Raw genomic sequence first — 25,231 nt, 5'->3', positions numbered from 1 at the left:
CTTTGTTAAATGTTTAACAATGGTTGATTACAAGTCAAATTCTTTATTTAGTACAGTTTTAGATAAATTTCTCATTCCAAGTTATTTTAATCATTAACTGTTTAAAGATATTAAATGTTTTCCTGGATTTTAATTTCAATTAGCATCATTTCCTTAATAAAGTGACCTTACTAACATTATAGAGTATATTCCTAATAAATCTAACTTAATTTGAGTATGTTGAACTCGTGCTGATTGCCGTTTTCTATTATTAGGTTTTGATATTTTGCGTAACGAAATCATGCAGATTTAAATTTTGAGAATATTGTCATGTTTCTACTTCAAGTTATATCAAAAATTGATGTCAACTCTGCTTTGAAAGTTTCCTAACAATAAAATAAACAATTCTCTTTTGTATTATAAAACGGTGCAAGGTCCTTTTTTACACTAGAAATCTCTTCCGGTCGTATAATACACGGCATCATTCTACTTATTTTCGCTTTTGAAAGTTTCAATTTTTCTTCAAATCATTCAACAGATCATGCGTTAACAGATGTGGTTTTTACATGGAAATAAAACAACTGTAATTTGGAATTTTAGAAACATGTAACTACTAAGTCGATTTCGAAGTTTGCTAAATCTGGGTGTAAATACGAAATGTATCGCAAAATTATTTCTTAAAATAATTGTAAATGGTGTTCAATTGCTTAATGCTAAAAAATCCATTCGAGCTAAAACTCTGACATTAATATTCATAAGGGATGTAGACTTTTCTCAGTTTTCCTTCAAAGGTTCTCTCTTGTACAAAATATAGAGAAATACTAAATTAACTTTGATTTATCTTGAGAACGTAATTGTTATAAATATACCAAAAGTGATCGATTATTATCGTATACAAATGTCCACTGTCAACTTTGATAAGTGATCACATAAAGTTGCCTATAGACAATAACTGATAAAGAATTGCAACACAAAATATTCATGCTGCTCTATATTTAGCTGATTATGCCTATTATAATGGATTACCTGTTTGTCCTCCTTTCATTACTTAAAGTCCGAAAAGGTCATTGAGCTTACGTGAGAGCAAAGAAATAACAATATAACTTTAATACACTACACAGGTAAAATACTTAGAATTAATAAATAACAGTAAAAATACAGAAAGATGTGAATTTCTGCACATTCACATCTAACTTAACTTCTTCAGTAGATCTTGATTCTTAACCATTATTCTGACACGAATAGAAATACAGGAAATACAAGTACTATATAGATTTATTGTGTATAGTTAAATACAGTTAGCATGAAAACTTAAAAACTTTTTAATTCCGTCAAAACAAAATGAATAAAACATTTACGGCAAATAACGTTGATTTGTCTTGTTGAAAAAGATCTGGAGCGACCACTTGTAAATTGCAAAATAGGTTCTGAAGTAGTAGAACTTAATATTGGTCAGCCCACTATCTACAATCAATTGATCCATTCTGCATTTGACTGTTAGTCTTCCACTAATGTAGGTACATCGAATTTCATCCATTTTGCAATTCAATCTACTACAATTTATGATTTCATAATAATTATTATTTAAATTTAACATTTGTGGAATTTCTGATCAATCAGAAGCAAATACCTTGAAATGTCGGATACAGATTGTAAAGTTATGTGGATATAATTGCTGGAAGTAGTAAACTGGTTGATATCGAACTATAGTTAGTACCGTACTTTTTTACAGCCATATATTAATTGTGTTACACTGACATATTCTTCTTTTATATTTTATATATAGATTATGAATTCACAACGTGATAACAAGGCGATTTAAGAATTAATCGCATGATTTTAAGTTTCTTAGTTATTTCTTCAGTTGCAAAAAATCTTAAACAAATAACTTACCGATATTGCTTTATTTGATTTATATGTAAGATAATTACATGTCAAGTTGTTATTCTGTATTTGATCAGCATAGACACAAGATTGAAAATTTTTTCCATGAACTATATCTGTTGTTTAATAAATACCTACTTCCTTCCTGGAACTGACATTCATAAGGAGCCTTGTGAAATCGGTTAATCTCCTTCATTTCTATACTATTCCAGCGCAACGCTCGTTTCTTATTATACTTAAACTTCTAAGTATAATAAAAATTTAGGAAACAAGATCGATTTGTAAAGATTCTTAATCTTTTAACTTTTAATCTTTTGGTTTATCTTTCTTCTATTCGTTTCTTTGCATATCCATCCTACGTTGCGTGTCAAAAATATTACAAATTTATTCGTTTTTCATTCTTACATTGTACTAAACAGCGATCTTTTACTGTTGAAAATATCTTAACGTACAATGTCTCTTCGAAACGATTCCTTGGTATGGTAATGGACTTCAACGTTTTAACTTTTTTTAAATAAACACCAAATCGAGACTCAGATCACTCTCTATATTAAGACAAATATGGAGATCGTGCAGCCAAGGTCACAAAAATTCTTAACAGAATTATATAGTCTAATTCTTATTTAATCAGCTGATATTGTCATATTTTATAAACTAATTATGACAAAATGGCTTAAATAATGGATCTCCAGTTATACGATGTTGAAAATAACAGTCGCAAAGCAGACTTTTACATAATAACTATGTCAAATTTACAATGTTTATAAAAAATAGGCTATAGCAATCGCAGTTACTATCAGATATTGTTTTGAAATAAGGATGTATTTGTTAGCCACTGCTATTAAAACTTTGAGAAATAAACGACATCTTTGAATTCAGCATACTCAAATTATACATGCCATTCAGGTGTTAAAAAAGTTAGTCCTATACATATAACAATTAGTTGTAAATGCAATGAATGAATCATTACTGATTTTAACATCCATCAATTTTATAGAAAACAATTTTAAAACTTTTCTTTTTCTTTACCATAACATTTACAGCATTTTCTTTGACTTTGACTTATTATTCATTAAAATATTTGTATTAATTTTTAATTTTAATTAGAGTGATACTTCATCCAAGAAAGATGACAAAACGGACTCTATCTGTGATAACGACGATGATGATCAGGACTACACTCAATTAATGGAGTCCGATAGCGCCGTCTTGATGCCCCAATATCCGCCCGAAGTTCCCTCGCCGCCCCAACAAAAGGCGATAGTTCCTCCTTCAAACGTGAAACGACTTTTTAAACAAACGCCCACGACCGCCACCAACATTTCATCAACCGCCTCCGTCGCCACCTCCAATAACAACAGCAGTTTTAAGAAGTTTAAACAAGATGCGACGAGCACGCCTATTCCGCTTAAAATGTCCTCCTCGTTAACCGACGTCAATGATGCTTGTCAATTAACAAATGATGAAGAAACGGAATACATTGAAATGCCTGCGAAAATGGATCAACCGCAATGTTATGAAAAAGATACGGGGGTGAATATTAAAAAGGAGCCTCTTTATGATTCGAGTGCTTCATTTAATAACTCGATGGGGGATGGTAGTTTACAAGATCATGGTAAGTTTATTTTTTATTTTAGAATTTGGTAGAAAATGATTTTTTTACTTTTATTTGTTGTTGTTTGCATTTGTAGCTTGTTAGAATTTATTAGAGATTTACTGCATTTTGTGGCTTATTTTGCTTCTTAAAACAAATATTTTCACTTTTATTTAACCATTATTTTTATTACACAAAATTATATATACATGTATATTTTTTTAAAGAAGTTATTTGCTTCTTATTGTATGATTCGGTTTTTATATTCTGTTTTGTTTTTGTTGCGGTGTAAATAGTGCCATAATTATTATTTTTTTTTTCGTTGCATGGTAAGTACTAATTCACTAATTTATAGGTTGTTAAAAAAGAGTGTTGTGAGTGTGATTTTTACAGCGAGCTGCGTCGCATGCGGTAAATTGATGCGTAAGAGGAGCATCAAACGGCACATGTACGACGTTCACTTTCCAAATCAACAGATGCCCTGTGACATCTGTCATAAACTGTTTAAAACCGCTAACAGTCTTTCAACCCATCTAATTACAATACACAAACGTATCAAGAATGGCCAACGACCTAAATCGAGTATACGACATATTGCATGAGTTCAAGAGTGATTTATAGTTAAGTTTCATTAATATGCAAATTTAAATGACTTATTTTATTTAAAGGTTACTAAATGTTCCATTTCTAATTTTTTAAATATACTGAGTGTATTTTGATTGGTTTTGTTGAATATTAAAGATGTATTATTATGAAATCTTTAAAGATATAGGTACAGAGGAATTTCTCTAATTCGAACTTCAATTGATCATTACAGCATTCTAGTTTATATAGAAATTTTTATCTCTTTGAGGGTCAATTTAAAAACTAAGCACAATCAAAAGAAAATACAAAAAATTTACAAATTACCAAATGCAAATTTTATGGGGGAGAGCAAACAAAACTCTTAAGTTATATTGCTGATGATGATTTTCATGAATTGTTAGGTTTAATACTTACATTCCTTAATTCTTAATTTAGTAAATCATACAAATACCATTGAATTTAGCAAATATAATTTTGTATTAAACAACAAAGCACCAAGGATGTTTTTAGAAGATTCAGATTGTGAAGCTAATCAAACGAAAATTGAAAGATAACTTCATATTGGCGAGTAACATAGTTCTTGTAAAAAACTAAATGAAAAAGTAATTTAAATAAAAATTTGAAAACAGAAAATTGAAAATAGTTCCCAAACTGGAAGAGATATTACAGCGTGACATGTAACTTCTCCATTTTAATCAAATTTTGTTTGATTGGAGATATAATACTAAAATTTCGTTCCCACATCTGGTAAAGCAAATAAGTCTGCTGAGATGTGATGACAATACTTGATAGAAATAACTGTAATATCTATTTTCATTTATATTTTAATTCATCTAATTAATAAATCTGTGAGATTAATTCCTATTATTTTTAATAGGCTTATTAATTATTGGACAAATCTACATAAGTAAAGCTACTTTACTCCATCTTGCTGAGGCGTTCCGTTCTTGTCCCCACTACACCTTATTTCATTACCTAACTTCAAAATTGCTTGTATAAATAATTTCTTAACTCCATCTTAAATCTTTCACGAAATGGTTCTAATTTTTCATCAGTCATTATGTATTCTCCTATTACATTTCATTTTTACATATTTTCCTGTAATTTTGAAAGAAGACACCTTAGCAGAAACGAAAAAACTCTTCCTGGACACACAGGAGATGAACAGACCCATTCCTAAACCATCTTTTGACCATAAATCATGTATATTTAGATGCGCTGATTTGATTACTCCAGTGTATATGTTAGTATACATTACAATCAAATCCAATATATTATTAGTGATCATGCAATTCCAAGTATCTACTGACGTTAAAGAATTTTTTGTCGTCTCCTTTAGGCCCAGGTATTGCATACTCAATTATAACTCTTAGTCCTTACATTTTTGGGAAAAACATCTCTTTTGTCGTCGTCTGACTCGTCGGTGACGAAACTTTAATCTTGTTCGCTGGCTTTGTCGTGATCACTTTGAATCATACAGTAATTTGCTCATACTTTATCATCCATTATAGAAGTTTGAATTAGAAAATCCACTGTATATTAGAATTCAATGGTTTTGTTTGGACATTTACTATATCTTACTACCGCATAGTAAAAGTAAAATGCAAAAAGAATATATAAAATATTAAAAAAGTTATTCAACTCCGATATATTTTCACAAACGAACCCAATAGAAAACAATCAGATTTGTCTCTTATTGACATCAACAGGGACTTAGAACAATTATAATTATATATATAATTATATAATTATTTCTTTAAGTGTTATTTACGCTACACCGCATGAATTTACTAAATATTTTTGATTTTGAAGTAACATTTTTAACAAAAATGTAAATTTTATATTTGACAGAGTATTCTACTAGTTAATCAAAATAATTTTTGGAAAACCGACAAGACTCCTAATGATGGCGAATTTACCGAAACCGGCGATTGAAATTTATAAAAAATTTATAATATAAATATTTTTAAATATAGTGATAAAGCATAAGAATATAAAATTAAATTATATACATTTATATTAAATTTTAAATTAAAAAAATATATTTTTAAGATTAGAAATGGAATCATTTCAATTTTGGGTTTGCACATTTCAACAACCTAAAACATTTTTCAACCCTTTGAACATGTTTATTATTTTAAACCATTACAAAAATTAATTATTATGCAGGGTAAATTCGGAGATCTTAAAATATTTTGAAAATGAATACAGCTCTCTAAGTTAGCTCCTTTTATTTTAGTAATCTAAGTTTTATCTTATAATTGTTTGTACTTTTTAAATGTTTGAAGTCTTTAATTTTCTGTTAAACAATAGAACGCTTTCATGTTTGGCTATAATTATTGATGGTAATATTTCAGAGGTATTGAATGAAGATTTTTATTTTGTATACTTTCCATAAACGAATTATAAGAATTTCTTAAAGTATTTCCTTCACACTTTATCTTATACCTGGCTAAAAATTCATTTCTTTGTTATTTGTATACAGTTGAATGTGATACCGGGCAAACCCAAGTTAAACCATACTATGGATAATTAATCTATATACAAAAGCTTGTCTACCTTCTATATGAACATTATAATGATATAATGTAAATCTGTGTGCCTAAAAGTGACCTGCTACATCAAGAGATGATGTGGGAATACATAAAAAACAATGTGAATATTTGAATATTTTCAAAAATATGAAAATGTCAATACAATGAAAAGAAAAGGTTCTAAGTTACATAAGGACATAAACGAAGATGCAGCATAGAAATCATCCAAAGATGAAAAGAATAGTAAATCAATTTACTCAACCCAACCCAAAATATCCGTTTTGCACTAACTGCCTATATACAGGATGATTCAAAAAACCGCTGACAGACTTCTAGGACAGGTAATACATCAAAAATTAAGATGAAAAGTCTTGATATACATGGTGTCGCAAATGCCTCCTTAACGAGATATAGCGGGACAAAGTTTCTTTAAAATTAAACATTATCTGCAATAAAAAGCCCTTTTTTAAAAATATTTTCAACGCCACTGCTAATTTTGTCAAATGGGCAGTATTTTCGTGTAAAGTGATCAATTATCTATCAATTGGTCTCTTACAAAACATTGATTAAAGCAACAGTTTTTGGTTGGATTAACACATTTTCTACAAACTTGTTTTTCTTAAAAACTATTGCTTTTATTAAAGTTTTGTAACAGACCAATTGATAGATAATTGATCACTTTACACGAAAATACTGCCCGTTTGACAAAATTAGTAATGGCATAGACAATATTTTTAAAAAAGGGCTTTTTATTGCAGATAATTTTTAATTTTAAAGTAACTTTGACCCGCTTTATCTCGTTAAGGAGGCATTTGCGACCCCATGTATATTAAGACTTTTCATCTTAATTTTTGATGTATTACCTGCCCTAGAAGTCTGTCAGCGGTTTTTTGAATCACCCTGTATATTTCATATCAGTAATTTAAACAACAAAATATTATGATAAACATCCTTACTGCAATCATAAAAAATTAAGGCACTTCCAATAAGATTCTCTCGATCGAAATACTGAAAGTTAATAGTTGTTTTCATGTATGTTAGGAAAAATGTTGTTGTGATAATTAAGTTGATTAAAAACACATAGAGACAAAACGTAGCTAAAATCAGAGCGTAAATGGTATAGATCAAAATTGTGTTCCAAAAACTAATAAAATAAAAGAATTATTGAAATACATTTAATTTTGTCATTGATTTGCAAATTATTGCTTTACTGCAATGTTTTGAGTTATTGATTGACAGAAATACCGTCCGCTTGAGGATGAATTTCGAGCACAACCAGGTTCAGGCACACATGATGAATAACGTTCAGATCAGTAGACAAGATAAAATTACCTTTAACTGTAACAAAGAGCCTCACAGACCTTTTGTAATTTTCAGTTTCTTCGAATTAGAATTCCCTTCCTATTATTACTTTATAAAGTCTAAAAAAACTAATATAAGTTTAAATCTCATTTTGAAGAAGATTGAAAATAACACTAGACCAATTTGTTAGTAATTTCTGTCAATGTGTCCCCTCATATGTAGGAGTCTGTGAGGCCAGATGTCCAGGCGTGTTGTATGAAAAAGGAATGTCCATACATAAAAGTTAAACTTTTCCAATAAATTTAATATTTGATCTTCATCAAAAGCTCCAACATTTAATAATAGATTCTCCTATCTTTGATGGATGACTTGTGTTTCGTAGGTTAATTCAACAAGAAAATGTTTCCAGATATCCTATAGAATTTCTCAGGTCCCAACTTGCTTTTTCATAGTAACATTGTGTGTTCAGCTTCCTAATTAGTTTGAACTGTATCTGAATCTGTATCAGATTCAAAAGTATTGATCTTATCATTACAGTATAGAAATGAATAGAGTCAACAACTTCTATGGTCCTTGCACTTATTTCAAACAACTAAAACCTCGTTAATATACAATATATGAAACGGAAGTTAGCCACGCAAATTGATATTCTATAAAATGTTTAAGCATAAAATTAGAGACTATAAGCTTATATATAAATATACATACCCAAAATAATATAAATATCATTCTATATCTTGGGTTCAATTTTCTTATTTTGTTTCCCTGTACCTATCATCAAAATATTTGCCATTTCTCAGAATCAACCCTGCATATTTGCTAATATTATTAATATTATTGCATGATTATTTTTTTATAGTTAACAAAATGTTATATATTAATGATAATATGTTGTTCTTTTTCTTCACACCGTATACTATAATTAACATATCATTATGTAACAGGGAAGAGAATCTGATTATTCATTAAGCATACATATCTTGCCATTAAATTAAAATCAATAAAATTCCTACAAAATACTATGCAAATTTTGTATCTTGGCTGTATTCAACATGTGATTCACTACCCAAGAATAATTGGTTACAAGATATGCTTAGATCAGATTCACTCCGAATTTAACTAACAATATGATAACAAGAATTTTTATAAATTTTTTATATACAAAGAAAGCAATGTGCTGTGTTATAAATTATGTAAACAGTTTCGTATTATATGTGTCGTATTTATACATTCAATGAATATAAAAAAGAACCATGCAAAAATACAAAAACAAACTTCATTTTGCATGTTTTCATAATGATGTTCAACAAAAATGTTATTCAGCTTGAGCCATACTGATTGATGCATGTTATTACAATAATAATTGTTAAAATGAAAAAAAAAACGAATTGTAATAGATTTATTTATACTAATAATAACGACAATTTGGGAATGTGATTGATTTTAAAAAATATAAATTGTAAAATAATATGATTTAATAATATTTTGTAATTTATTCTATTAAATATTTTTATTTTTTATGCTGCACATAAAATGGATTTTAAAATTCAAGTAAGAACCAAAAAGCTTTCCCTATTTAAAATACAGCATGCATTTTTTTGTTTTCGTTCGCGCTTCTAACGTGAAAAGGCACGCAATCGTATTAATGCTGGATTTATTTAGGAAAAACTGAATCCAAATACGGAATAAGCAGGAGTCATCTGTTCAGATGCGAAAAGTGCACGAAGGGTTTCTCGAGACGCGATCACCTGAGAACACACGAAAAGAATATCCACGGTGAAGACGCCGGTCCTTTCGCCTGTATAGTTTGCGCACAGCTTTATAAAAATTCGGAAAGTTTACGAAAACACATTGCGAAATTTCACTTCCAAAAGGTGTACGATATGCAACAAAAAGTACAAGTTAATGCGTGATTTAATCTTTTTCTCTCCAACTAATCTGTATTTGCAGTATTTATTTGTGTAGTACCAAAGATGTGTATACTGGGTGTCTTAGAATGTTTATTTATAATAATAATTTAGTTCTTTTATTTTTTATTTCTAGTCACGTAAAAACAGTGTTTCGAGACTAATTTAGTTTAATTTTGTTACGAATTTGATTCTTATTTTATTTAAAAACGGAGACGATTTTTAAGTTAATTATTTAATTAGACACTTGGTATATGAAAAATAATAATCAAAACTGTTACGTTTTTGTATAATCTATATTCATATTTTTGATATTACCTGCAATAAAATTTGCATAATGTATGTTATACCAAAAAAATAAAACTAATAGGATAGCTTTAAGTTTTAGTTTTTAAACACGGCGAATATCAAAGAATTTATTTTAGTTTCATTTATATTTTTTTTTTCTGGGGTAAGCTAATCATGAAACACAAATTATGTTTTGGAATTATTTATATTCATATTATTGAGATAGGAGTATTATTTATTTTATTGCTAGTCGTCAACAAATCTTATGTATTGCCATTTAAATAGATAATTCATAGCGTTTCATTGTGATCGTTGATTCCAAATGGAAATTGTTTAAGAATAAAGTTGTTTACATCCCTATTAAATATTAGATTTTTTTTAATTCAAATTAATGTAAATTATCACATTGATGGAAAACTAATGTTTTACACCAACAAGTTTCTTTTCCTTAAATAAGTAAATAAATTTGACATGTTGTGTGAAAATGTGTTAAACCTTTAAATTCGTAAATAGCAGTTTTCATAAATCTGTACTAAAAGCGGGGTTGAAAAGGTTAATTAACAAACGGTGATGATTTTGTTGTGTTAAATAATTAAACTCTGATTTAGGTGAGTAAGATTGTGTTACATAACTCTCTCCTTTTCATGGTAGCAACTGATATTTGTTTATTTTTATCTATAAAATTAAATGTCCAGTATAAGTAAATGTAAAAAAACACATTTGTTCGTTTCTCTCCGACATTGTACTCTGAATTCCGCTTAACTAGGTAACCTCTGGTCTTCCTCGCTTTCTGTCAGTACCCACTGGAAATCAAATTTTGGAATTAGCTGTTTTTGTTGAGTATAATCTATTTTTTTTTTATCCACTTTTATTATTTCCCACATTCTTTCGTTTCTTACACTATTTATTCTTGATATCCTAACTGGTATTCCACAGTAAACCATCTCCAGCGGTAATAGTCTGTGTTCGATATTCTTTGTTAACTGCTAAGTTTAATTTCCATACAAGATGATTAAAGCCCACTTTTACCACCTCCTGATAAATTTATCCGATAGATAAATCCAGCTCTTAGCAAATGAGAGCGCTTAAAACCGCCGTAACCATAGCAACTATCCTCTAGATAGTTTATCAGGAGGATGGTAAAAGTGGGCCTAAGATGCTTTTAAAGGCTGTGGTATACCGGGAATTTCATATAACTCGCAAAATATGAAGGTATTAACCATAATTACGAAACTAGTATGCACTTGTACTGTCCCACATTACATGCAACATAGCTTAATAGTACAGGCATTGGATAGTTTTGCAAAGGAAAAGATTTGCTTGGAAAAAGGTGACGTCAGAACTAGAAACATTCGAGTTTAGCCACACGTTTCTCAAGACGGCTAAACCGGAATGATTCTAGTTTTAGGTCTTGTGTTAGTTCTAGTGATAATGTAAAACTAGAACTAACACTAGGCCAAGAACTAGAAACATTCGAGTTAATAATTGTAGTTCTAGGTCTAGTGTTAGTTCTAGTTTTAATTCAATACAAATATGCAACATAGGGATATTTTATGTTAACTAGCGCTACCTACTACTGTCACTAGAACTAGAAACATTCAAACATGTTACATTTTATGTGGGACAAAGTACGCAGGTACGCCCTAGTTTCTATGGAACTATATTTTGGTTTATTGCATTTTAAGTGAAATTCACTGTATACAGCACCCGTTATAAATGCACCCTCCCCTAACTAATTTGAAACCACTTCGAGATGTCATGAGCCGAAACATGTCGATTTTTTTGTTAATCCAAATAATTTATCATAGAATATACGAATCCAATGATAACCCACAATCAAATATTGGTTAATTAGTTTTTATGATATTAATTAATAAAAATTTAGAAAAAATGCGGCAGTTGCAGGTTTTAAATGGCTTACCTCTTAGGTTTCTTGGTGAGGTATATATTTATAAGCAATATAAAATGTGTCAAATCCTTCACAATTTGAGAAGGAGAGAGTTACTAACATAAAAAATCTAAATATTCCTATATAATGTTATGATTTTTTTATTTTTTGTTTTTAATAAGATAATTTCATAATTATTATGATATCTTTACTATTACTTAAGCTTTTCTTAATTTCTTTAACACATAGCAATGTATGTAACAAAATTGTAACAAAACTCTATAATTATTTTTGTGTACATGAAGTAGCATTTTTGGTAAAAGGTTATTGTTGTTGTAAATATAGATGATTTAATAGTAGTGTGTATCAAACGAAAATCATATATTATAGAAAATTTCAATTTAAATCGATATAAAAGATTCAAAATTTTATAATGACGCATTAATACAAAACATGTATTTATGTAACCAAAGCTGAGAAATTCATGGTTATTCTGTTAAGAGAATTATTGTTGCCAAAGCAGTACTAATATTCTCATTTTGTTTCTTAATATTTGGACAACGAACTCTTTTTACGTATCGTGGTAGACTTTTTAGCTGCCTGGTCTAATACTTTGTATGTTAAATCTTCTGGCATAATTTTAAAATAAAAAATAGTCGATCAACTTTCAATTATTTTCAACACATCTTATTTTTATAAATACTAAAAAAGTGAGACAATTCGTTTAGGAAAGAATTCCAGAAGTCTACTTAATATCCCGCTCGTTAAGTAACCCACATCTTGATGGAATCATTAACTCCTAATGTCTATTCCCAAACTCTGTAGCAATTTTTTCCAAAAATAAAGACCGATCACTAAATGAGGTAACAGCATACCAGAACATCACTCGAGGGCTATGCCGAGATCGTTCATGCAATTTTGGGCTTTATCAATGGGTCTATATCTGTAGTTATATCATCATGATCGACACGCCGTTATTAACTCAATAATTCAACATACCCTCTGAGAATTATAAATAGTCTTGAATACTCTAACTCTTGAAGAATAACTAATTTAAGAAGAGGGGATTTTAAATCTAGTCGCTTCACTGAGCTGATCCTCATCCTGAGAGCGTGTTTGAGAACAGACGTGCTCCTCAATATCGTCTCTCTCACTCCCTTAATATTGTTTGGTGTCCGTGTGTACAAATAGTATTTGTTGTGTAACAAATGTTCTATGGACCTGAATTTGTTCAATCTTAATTACGATGGTGTAATCTTTGTATTTGTATAGCAAATACATCTGTAATTAGTAATTACACTATAATGCCTGATTCAGGGTGATGAAGAGATACAACTCAAAAGTAGTATCCACAGAGATTGATACATTTTGACTAAAGTCTCTGTGTCATTTGCGTTTGATTAATTGTAAGAGAAATGTTCCTGTCACCGTAACTGTTACACTGGACTAAGGTATTGTGGTTAAATTCATTCCATATAATTTTATCTCTGCCACATTCTCATAATGCCATGGTTTTGCCAATCATCATACATATTGACAGAAAAATTGATAGTCAATACTTCCCTGGTGCCTTTCATAGTCCAATATATATTTGACTAGAATAACATGACTAACAGCAGGGTTTTCTTTTATGGTTGATGTTTAGACAACGCATTCGTTGTAATACTCACTATACTTAACACTTAGGAGTTCGTTTTGGAACTCCTAATCTGCTGTACATATAGATCGTTAAGGAAGTCTACAAAAAAGTTAGATTCTGATGTCCAACGTTGTTTCGTTTGTAGAATCACATATTTAAGTGGTCGACGCGGTGTTACTTATATGATGTTGTTATAAAGATTGATTTGTAGTAGTTTGCTTAATTCTTAGAACTTTTACGGGAGGTTAATGCGCCATTTTTAGTCATCCAAATGCAGACATTTTTCAATCTATCTACCTTTAGAACATAAGCCTAATGCAAAATCATCTTTAATACATCAAACCTAAGTTTTATTCTCAAGGAGGATGACTTCAATTGTTATCTAGGATTCCTCTAATATTTCAGATGTTATATAACAGTATTCTTCGATAGAGTGTCAAATAAAATACGTATAAGCATGATGTATTTACATGATTTTCATTAAAATTGAGCGAAACGATATGCGGACAAGTGTTAGCGTAAATCTTCTGCTTGCATGTTGACTCAATTTGTAGACTATTATTTTTCCAAACGTTTACTACTTTTAATTAGTTAAGTATGTTTCTTAGTTAAGTTTACCTACTACTATGGTTTTAGGTATTTCTAACATTCCGTTTGATTTCTAAAAGTATTTCGGAGTTCCACCATCGTTTACTTCGATGGTACTTCATCAAAAAAAAAAATTAATTCCATTTATATATTAATTTACACTGTAAATTAACATAAACGAATTATATGAAAAAAAATATGTATTTGGTTTGTTTTGAAACCAATTATATTTTTTTGTTATAATGCCATTAAGAGAGATATAAATAACGCGAATACATTCGTGAGCGTTCTTGCTCATTACTTGGTGTATATTTAGCTAAGTAGTCCACTTGAATATAACATATGAATATGTTATGTTAGAATATGTACATTGCATATTTGAATGTATTCAATATATTAGGAAAAATACCGATTGAATTTGGTTAACATCACTAGGAAGTGATTTAGCGGTAACAATCATGAAGCAGGGGTTAAATATGATTAAAAACGATCCCCAAGTAGAAATCCATTACCATTTGCGGTGTTGAACCAATAAAAACCAAATGAACCTAAAATAGAAAATTTAGCTGGGGTAGTAGAAATTGTAGTTTCATCATATGTACTAAACTAATTATACTTCTGTGATATACAACTAATACTAAGATTATTTAAATTTTCTTAAGTGTCCTTAATTTGTCCTTAATATTAGTCAATATGACTTATTCTACGATATCTCAGTATTTCGTAATTATATTTATTCTTCATTACTCTTAACAATAAAATTAATACAATTGTACCACTTATTTCTTAAGGTTTTGTTCTGATAACTTTTTCTGCTTTAATAAATAACTATTTCTATACTGCATACTACTCTTAAATCATTGTATATGGATTTAACAACAATATAACGTAATACAACACCGTTCGAATCGTTTTTCATTTCAGATGCAAACGCGCGATTTTCAATGGATTCCAAACAACACGTCTTCTGTCCGTATTGTTATCGAAAATTCGTTAATCGATACAATTTGAAAATCCACATCAGGGATAAACACGATACAAGTGACGCGAATCTCGAGTGCATCATTTGCGGCAAGGCCATGCGCAACAAGAGCTGTTTGCGAGTCCACATGTATCATCACCGGAAACGGCAGTTAAAACTCGAGGGCACCGTTTGACCTTCTAATCAGGGATTCGAAAGGTTTTTTTTTATTTTTATTATTATTTTATTTTCGTTTTTACGTGTTAAAAACCAACCGAATACATTCCAAAAACTAGTTACATTCCATATTTCCTCTATTATTTAATTTACTCTTTATTTTATTTGTTTTGTTTATTTGGTCTTTTCGAACAATGTTGGGATTGAATATGAGGATATTTTTTTGAATATTGGTTATTATTATTTGGGTTAAATATTTGATTAACTCTTTAATGTTACTACAAAAAGAAGAATACAACGATTTCATTATTTGTCAATAAAACATCTTATACCACCTTGAAGAACTTTAGTAGTTAAATATAACCATTAAGTTCTTATAGATTTCATGCGTACGTTTTTGAAAATATTGATCGCTAAACAATGTTGTCTTCTAGGATGTATTTGATTGTTAAAAACATAAAAACTAAAGTATTACACCTCCAAAAAGTTTTATTGGTAAAGTTGTGGTGCCAAAGACAAAACATATTTTTATAAGAAATTTTCACATTTCATTACAAGAGCCAAAGTATGATTTATTATGTCACGTACTCGCAAGCTATTTTAATTCTATACACCTTCTCTTAGCAATGAACGTAGATTTAACGTTCACATAAATATATTTTTGACCAAATGGAATAATGCGCCATTTGTGTGTTATTTGTACAAAAACTAAAAATTGGTACATATAGATTATAGACAAATATTAAATTTGTATCATTAGAAAAAGTTAATTTTATAACAGCGTTAAATTAGCATTTTTTTTTAAATTTAGATTACTAAAGATCATTAAATTTTCAACGTTAAAAATACTTTAATACCTTATAAGAAATTCACTTTAAAAATACATTTTATAAATTTGATGTGACCTACAATCGAATTTGGATTAGAAACGCAGTCTTATAATTAATCATATTATGACAATAAAACTTCATTAAGGGTTACAGAACGAAATATCCAAAAATATCCAAATATCTTTAATCGTACTGTTCGGTATCATCTTCGAATCCTTCCAAAGTATTAGTTATGCAACCGTCCTTAATTCCATATTTTTTTAGAAATCGCTTTCTATACCGCCGACTCCCAGCGAATATGTTAAGAAACTGGAGTACTGTTTCATAATGAATAATTAATGTAGTAATTCAATTGTTCTCGTTATTGTTAAATCTTGAGTAGGATCTGCTATTCATTTTAAATACAGTCATGAAGTATCAACGTCATCCTCACTAACGTACATTACCACAACTAGAAAAGATCACAATTTAGTAAATTGTTGATTGTAATAAAAGAAATAGTTAGAAATAGTAAAGCAGGTTGAAATAAAACAAAAAAATTATAAAATGATAGTATGTAATATTTAATTCTACTTCATCTTCTTACTTTAGGAACTAGCCTTGTTCTTTTCCATTTCTCCTCTTCCTTCCTGTTTCCTTTTTCCACTTCCGTTCCTATGGATTATCTTGTAATGACGTCCAACTCTCATGGTCATGGTCTTCCTGGAACCCATCCTTCCAACATGATCCCTCCAGCATCTTCTCTTTGATCTTGTCCATCTGATCACAAGATACACGATCTCGCACAACTCGCGGATTCTCTCGCATCTTACACTGTTTTGCAGGGTTAAGCCTGTAATAGTTCTTAAGGTTCTCATCTCTGTGGCTCTCATGACCTATTTGGTTATTGATATTAATATTTAATTATTTTTAGAAACATCTTTTGTTAGAAATGAATTGTTACTTGAACAAGACTAGACTGCTTTTTTCGTGGTATAAAATTATTTTATAAAATCTGTTCTCAATTTTTTTAATATACAGGGTGTGTCAAATGCCTGGAATATAGCCAATAACTTCGCCATTTCTGGTTTTAAAGAAAAATGTTTCAAATACAAGTTTCTTTATTAATCGTGGCGCATTTTCTGACGATATTTGCTTGTGTGTATTGTTTTTTATTTCGTTGCTATGGCAACCAACATTGTTATTTTAAATGGGATGCATATATTTTCTTTGCACACTTTGATAGAGGATAAATCCCTTTATGCGATGAACATATCAAATCATATGGTTGTATAAGAAAAGAATCGAGAAAAAACGCGTTTTCTGAAAATATTAAATCAGCAAATTACAATCAAAGTAGGTGCCGAAATAACGCCGTTGATAACTTTAAATGTCAAAAAATGACAGTTTCAACAATTATGAATAATTAATAATGTATGGGTACGGTGACACACATTTAATGTAATTTCGTCATTGGTAGCTGTCTTCGGCCGTCCACTTTTTGGAAAGATTTTTAACACTTCCAGTGTTAAAGAATTTTTTTAATGTTTTGGATTGTGTAATTTGTGTATCCAGGTAAATATTACTGAACAGTGTACAAACTTCACTTTGAGTGCGTTTTCATTCACCGTACCTATACATCATTAATATTTGGATTCTTAATTGCTCCATATTTGTTTGAACTGTCAATTTTTTAAGATGCTGTCAACGGCGTTATTTCGACGCCTACTTTGATTGTAATTTGCTGATTTAATATTTCCAGAGAATGCATTTTTTCTTAATTTTTTTCTTATAGAACCATATGATTTGATATATTCATTGCGTAGAGGGATTTAACCTCAAGCAAAATATGCAAAAAAAAACATATGCATTCCATCTAAATTAATAATGTTGGTTGCCATAACAACGAAACAAAGAACAATGTAAACAAGCAAATATAGCCAAAAAATGCGCCACAATTAATACAGAATTTTTTATTTGAAACATTTTTCTTTAAAACCACAAATGGCGAAGTTATTGGCTATATTCCATTTGACACACCTGTATAAACTTAACTTTTCCAACTTTAATGTTCTATTCTATTTAACGCTGAAGTTCTGCATCATGGGATTGTATTAGTTCATCAATATCTTGTTTATTTATTTCTAGATCTAATCGCTTCATTTCTACATTTTCTCACACAATCTCATCGCCGACAAATTGGGGTCACAACTTATTCCACACATTTTTCATGGCTGATTTTTGAATTTCACTCCAACTCGCAGAAATGTTTTTTAATTCCATAAAGGAACATAGCTCTTCTAGCATTGTGGGATGCCCAGAGGCATTATCCAGAAGTAATATTACTTTAAAGGCCAAGTTATTTTTCGAGCAGTAGCTTTTCACTTCTGGCACAAAATAATTTTTATACCAGTCTTCAAAAATAGACTTCGTCATTCGGTTTGCCCTTCTAAATCACTAACAAGAATAACTTGGAAATGTCTTTCAATGCCCTTGGGTTTTTATTCAAAATCATTAAAGGCATACATTGCTACCTAATAACAGTTTTATTCGATCTTTGGAAGCTTTATATCCAGGCATACGTTTTTCGTCTTTGGCGATATCCATCCCCAATTAGCGTTAAATACATTGACGTCAGTTGAACTCTGTTCCATTTTCTCTTGCCGTCAAGGCAACATTTCTTTGGATCTGAGAATCCAACCAAATTTTTAATAGACGTTCCATTTCTTCCATCACATTAGGACTAACACGACTTCTTGAACTGTACGTACGCTTTTATATTTTCTTTACTTTTCACTGTTGTATTAATAGTTCATCGACTTAGCCCTACATTTGTTTCTATTACAGCCAATTTTTCACTCCTTTCAGCCTTTCCAATGATTTTGAGCTTTTTTGCACTTGTAATCGTTTTTCTCTTTTCGAAGTTCGTACGCTGTCATTGTCCCCTTTCTTATCTATGTTCACATCTTTAAATCGATTCATAAATGCATTCGAATAATAACAAATCTTCGGTAAATGCAGGAACGTACAGCATTCAGGTACGCATTGTGTGCGCTAAGCGAACATCGACTATATTGTTTTCTCATGTTATTTTTAGGTTTTGTGTACTTGACATAATTCATACAAAAAATTTGTTCATTTTATTTCAGTAAATAGTAAAAACATGGTTTTTTTATGTGTATATGAAAAAATGTGGATTTTATTTATTTAAATAACATTATATAATAACATATTTTCTAAGATTGAAAACCGCTAAGGAGCAAAACTTCCAGAAAAAATAAAAAATTATCCTGTATGATTATTTGTTATAGCATTTTGTCATAATTTACTAGAACTTCAATTACAGCATCAGCTAAGAAGTATCGAAACAATTAAGAACTTACATCTATCCTAAGTTATTATCAAAGCTCGGAAAGTTAAGGAAACTTATGTTCCTCCACCCTTCGCATACTTCGTTTTACGTCGCTGAACATTGAGCCTGGAGAGAGGGGCGTTTGAAAGCTACTTTCCTAAACTGTTCATCTCCTTCATGCTCTTCGGATCCTCATCAATACTTTCATCATTTGCACTTTAACAGCATCTTTTGACATTTTATTTCCAGACGTATTCGAATCTTTTAATTCTTCTAGCAATACGTGTTTCAGTATCCTTGTTTAAGTCTAAAAAATTTAAGTTTTGCTAAAAATTTAATTTAGTTTAAAATAGTAGTTCAAGAAAACGAAAGATTATAGCATTGGCAATTAAGTTACTGCATCATTTCATGCTTTCGTTATTACTTACGTCCATAAACACAATCATGTACAGTATAATTTAAAATATCACTAAATGAGATGTACATAGAAATGTTAACAATTACTTAAAATCGTTGTATTCTAATATTTTGTAGGACAGATAACATTTTTGGTGTTAAAATATAGCAAACTAAAATAATCGCGTAAAACTGATATTGAAATATTTGAAATTAAAATATTTGATGTTTCAGGAAATATCTAATATTATCTCCTTAGCACATAAATAACTGTTGATAAGAATCACTAATTTTTAAAGATTATCCTAGATATCTTTGTGTACAATTACAATTGTAATTTAAAAATATCCTCATATTCTACCTGTTATTATAAATATTCTTAAACACTGACTCAATATTTGTTTTGGTATTGGTAATTTTATGAGCTAGTTAATAAGATAGTCATTTTCGTCGTAATAACTCCTATTTAATGTACTGTTTCATCGGGATAATATTCTTTCGATTTCGTTTTTTATTTTCATAAAACAATAACAAAAAAATTTCAAAATTGACTCTAAAATTATTATAAAAAAGTTCTTGACACAGTCCCGGCTGTGATTACTATTCAAAAAAAACCGTCGTATTAGTCTCTAAGTATTATTATATTATTATAATTTCTCTAATCTAATCCTAGACCTTAACTATGGTCGACTGGTGATGTATTTTATAAAAGAAACTAAGTAAATATGTAGAAAATCATGTATACCTTAAACGTAGATTTTTTTTCGTTTTTACCTTGTATTTGTGATATCGCACGGCTGCTCACGACGTCGAGGTCGTCGCGTGTTTTCTCTCTTGATTCTGCACTATGAGCGTGATATTTGAACGAAAGGATTAAAAAAAGAATAAGATTAAAACGGACGCGTTCAATTCATCTTTCCTAATAACACGAGATCGTATTTTACCGAACGCCTCACTCGATAATTATGATTGCGGTATTGTTTTGTGATACGATTTAATACTACTACTGTTATTATTACTATTATTATTTTTTTTTGTCATTCCTACTTTGTAATTTATAATTAATAAAATATTCCGTCTCTTCGAACTCGAAACATTATTATTGGTGTGTATTTAAAGAAGTCACGTTAATTCAAATTGTTTCTAAATTGAGTTTTACCAGACAGTATCTTTGGTAGATATTTCTATAATTACTATTTTTTGTGGTTGTTATTAATTAACCAGACTTCAATAAAGTTTTTTTTTTTTTCGAAAATGTGTAATTATTTTTTCTTAATAATTGGGATTATGACTTATGATATTAACCCTTAAAAATAATTTTATAAACACTAATCGCTTAAAATGTTAATTCTGCTCTTGTTTAAGAAACGCTTGATGATGGAGATCTCGACAAATCAATGTACTACCATTCCTCATCACCTTCTTGCAACGTGCATCTTAATTGTATTCAGAATAATTTTTCATTTGGAACATACAGATTATTTCAGCGCCAAAATATTTAACTGCATTGTATTTTCAAAACTATTGTTTCTTCTTTTTCCCTTCTTCCTACTCATAAAATAAGACTCAGAATTCATCTTTGTGCCCTAAATGATTCCACATATATAAAAATTGCTATAAACCTATTTCCATAAACTTGCGTATCCCCTTTTCTTGTAAAAGGAGACAGAATCTTGGCAAGGTGTTTTGCTAGCTGATGCATAGGTGAATTTATGGCACTAATAATAGGTCGTAACGGGACATTCGGTTTATAAATCTTAGGTAAACCATATATTCCTGGTAGTACTGGGACTTCTACGAACAAACTTCTCTGTTGTTCTGCTGCAATGCCTGTAGATTTTACCAATTTTTCCAATTGCTACATGGATGTGGAAGCGTTAAGGAAGATCCGTGCAAAGATGACACTTTCGTGATCTGGCAACACGGAAAAGAGCGACTCGAGGAATTTGTATTGTTCACTAGGAAGGCAGATGGGGGCATGGAACTGACAGTGTATCAGAAGAAGACACACACGAAGAGACTAGTAATGCAAGCCTTTATTAGTGATGCAAGCCTTGTTCTAGCGAGCAGAAAGAATATGCGACAAAAATATGCACCAAACTACGCAAACGGAGGGAAGACTCGGTAAGTACTACACCAGCCGGTTTTATCCGCCTTCCTTATATTTCAGGTGTGATAGAGCGGATTTCGAGGTGCCTGAAGAAAAATGATATCGTGGTACAATATCATATGTAATTTTATCAATACCAGAGCTTCACTGGTAGCATTTGCAGATCTTCTGGTACTTTCCAACGGATTCGAGAGCTAACTTTGCTAGTGTTAAAAGATGACGGTTGCAAAGAGAAACTTTTCAAAAAAAAAAGTGGTACTTAGTTTCGAAAAATATCCTATCTGATCGAAATCCTCAATCATCTGCAATATTTAGCCAGTGTCAAGAAAGTGTTCTAGCTAGAGAACAACTATCATCGTTTCATGGATAATCGTCTCATTTTTAAATGTGCCATTATGAATTTGCATTTAAACATGAAATGAAATGATAAAATAATTAAATGTTAATATTTTGTGTTTGTAATTTGTTAATAACAATAAATTAATAACCAATTTAATATATTTTTAATTCATAATGTGAATACCATACATAAACTTAACATTGTTTCATATTTTTAATAATGATAAATTTTTATCAGATTTTTGCCAAACATTTTAACTTCTTTACATCATTTATCAAAAACACTTTATTCACAAAAACTTATATCAATCACTTCTTGGACACATCACCACGACGTTTCTTACACTATAGCCAAAGAACTTCTATCAAAATCCGTCACTCTTGCACACCCATCACCACAAGCTACTCTTTCATTGACCACAGACGCCTCAAGTAAAGGCATGGGAGCAGTTTTATCATAGACTATAGACAATAAAATACAACCTTTAGCATTTTTTTCTCAAAAATTATCTTTAAGCCAAATAAATTATTCAACTTTTGATAGAGAATTGAACATTTTTTGCATTGACATCAATTTGTGGTTTACACTGACCACTAATCAACACAATTTTTTCTACCACAGAAAAAACTCACGTCAGACACGATATCTTAGTTACAATACACATCAGATTTCAGGTACATTAAAGGAAAATCAAACATTGTAGCGGATAGGTTGTCCAGAACAACCAATATTGATTCTCTAAATTCACAGTACCCTAACACACAAACTTTAAAAAACGCACAATTTAATAATACAGAATTAACACATTTACTAAACAAACAATACGCAAACACAGAAACTAATAGATATAATCTATCGCAACAAACAACATCACATTCAGATGTAAAGCTTTGGTGCGACCTTTCAACAAATTTCACAACTTAACACATCCTGGTATTCGTGCTACCTACTACACACATCATCAAAACACGATTCTTTTGGCCTCACATGACAAAACACATTCAGTTATGGACAAAAACCTGTTTGTGATGTCAACAAACAAAAGTTCACAAACACACAAAATCATCTATTACCAAAATTAAGATTTAATCATATTCACATAGATTTGGTCGGTCCTCTCACTCCATAATAGATCGTTTCACGCGTCGGCTAGAAGCTTTTCCTCTCAAAGATATTTGTTCTACTTCTATTACGGACAGTGATGGGCGCTGGGTAAATACCCGGCGGGTAGGTATTTCTAAAATGGGTATTTATCCGGGTATTTACCCCGGCCCAGGGTAAATACCCAAACAGTGGGTATAAAAGTGATACCAGTAAAAATATATCGATTCCAATAAAAATGAAGAGAAAGACGATGAGGACGTTGAAGACGAGAAATTGTCAACAATCAAAGACGTATCATTAGACGAATCTGCCGTAATTTAGATTAGATCAAGTTATTATGATTATTATCACCAAGCAGCCCTCTGCGTCCATTGTTGGACATAGACCTTCCCTATTCTGTGCTGTTTGAATCCAATTGTTGGTCATTCTTTTGACGTTTACTTCGTCTGTTCGCTCGCGGTCTTCACTCAAGCAACCGTTTTGTCCACTGCTCATTCTTCATTCGCACGACATGAGCCGTCCAGTTCCACTTAAGCTTTGCCACAATGTTGACCACATTATTTACGCCAGTTCTTCTTCATAGGTCTTCATTTCGTATGTAGTCCCTCAGAGTTAGACCCAGGATCAACCTCTCCATCTATCTTTGCGCTACTTGGACACTCCTGGCAGTGGTTACCGTTAATGTTAAAGTTTCGGAGCCTTATGTCATAACCAGAAATACGCATTGATTGAAAGCCTTTCTTGGCCTTTTCTCTTGAAGATGTCTCTAAGATCCTTCTGTTTAGTTCGCTTGTTTGATTATCTCTCAATATACGAACCTCATAGCCAAGATATACATAGCTGTGAACCCTCTCAATCTCATTATCCCCAATGTTGATGTTAGAGCTGGGAACAAGATTTATCATAAATTTTGATTTCTCCTTGTTGATATTTAGCACGACTCTTGCACACACCTCCTTTAAGTCGTTCATCATTAGTTTAATCTCTCCAAGGCTATCTGATATAAGAACTATATCGTCCACGATATGGTCCAATCCAGTTGTTTAAATGCACTCTGAGGACTGTGATGAACAATTTGAGTTCAACAGTGTCCCGCCTTGTTTTACTCACAATCAGTACTTTACTACTTTTACTCTCTTCAGTACTTTCAAGCAATTTTACCGTCATTGTAGCATTCTTGTAGATGTTATAAATAAGTTTGGTATGTCGATAAGCGACTCTGCGTTCTTGAAGTCCTTGGAAAACTGCCATCAACTCAATTTAAATTAAATTTATAAATACCTCAAAATACCCATCTTAGGTAAATACCCCTGGGTATATATCCAGGATATTTACCCTTGAAAATAAATACCCGGGTATTTAACAACACTGATTACGGATACTTTGTTTCGGCATTATTTCAGCCGATTTGATATTCCTAGCGCTATCAAACCTTTTTTCAAAATTTCACACTCTTTTAGGAACGTATCAAATTCCTACATCCAGCTTCCATCCCCAAAGCAACGGAATTTTAGAAAGATTTCACCGTTCTTTAAAAACACGAGGTGGAATGATCTTCCCTTGGTTCTTCTAGGCCTCACATCATCTCTTAAGGAAAACCTAGGTTGTTCATCTGCCGAACTAGTAAACGATCAACCACTGAGAATTTTTGATTAATAATCAAGACCCTGTGGAATCTGATCCACTGCTAGTTTACGAGAAACATTCTCTTGCTTGAAACCAGTAAACATAGTTTTTCATTCAAAACAAAAACCATAAATAAATTCATTTCAAAATTTGATTTTGTCAAAATTA

The 25,231-nt window shown here is 30.6% G+C and overlaps 1 protein-coding gene across 4 annotated transcripts in view; it reads left to right on the top strand.

The window, feature by feature from the left end:
• Positions 1 to 22,489, top strand: part of LOC111420511 (modifier of mdg4-like) — a 36,210-nt gene extending 13,721 nt beyond the window's left edge. The window contains exons 3-5 of one of the 4 annotated variants that reach the window (XR_011640642.1): positions 2,971 to 3,478; positions 15,113 to 22,100; positions 22,157 to 22,489. Coding sequence is in view for 3 of the 4 variants with exons in the window: in XM_023053521.2 (XP_022909289.1) it covers positions 2,971 to 3,478; positions 9,541 to 9,791 (759 nt within the window). In the remaining variant the exon portion in view is untranslated. Of the gene's footprint in view, positions 1 to 2,970; positions 3,479 to 3,850; positions 4,177 to 9,540; positions 10,439 to 15,112 lie in introns of those variants that run through there. The other 3 variants (XM_023053522.2, XM_023053521.2, XM_023053523.2) reach the window with 3 other exon arrangements.
• The last annotated feature ends 2,742 nt before the right edge of the window (positions 22,490 to 25,231 follow it).

The sequence above is a fragment of the Onthophagus taurus genome, chromosome 1, assembly GCF_036711975.1.
Source record: "Onthophagus taurus isolate NC chromosome 1, IU_Otau_3.0, whole genome shotgun sequence".
NCBI lineage: Eukaryota > Metazoa > Arthropoda > Insecta > Coleoptera > Scarabaeidae > Onthophagus > Onthophagus taurus.
The sequence above is the reverse complement of the archived record's forward strand: the minus strand, read 5'-3'. Positions and strand labels throughout refer to the sequence as shown.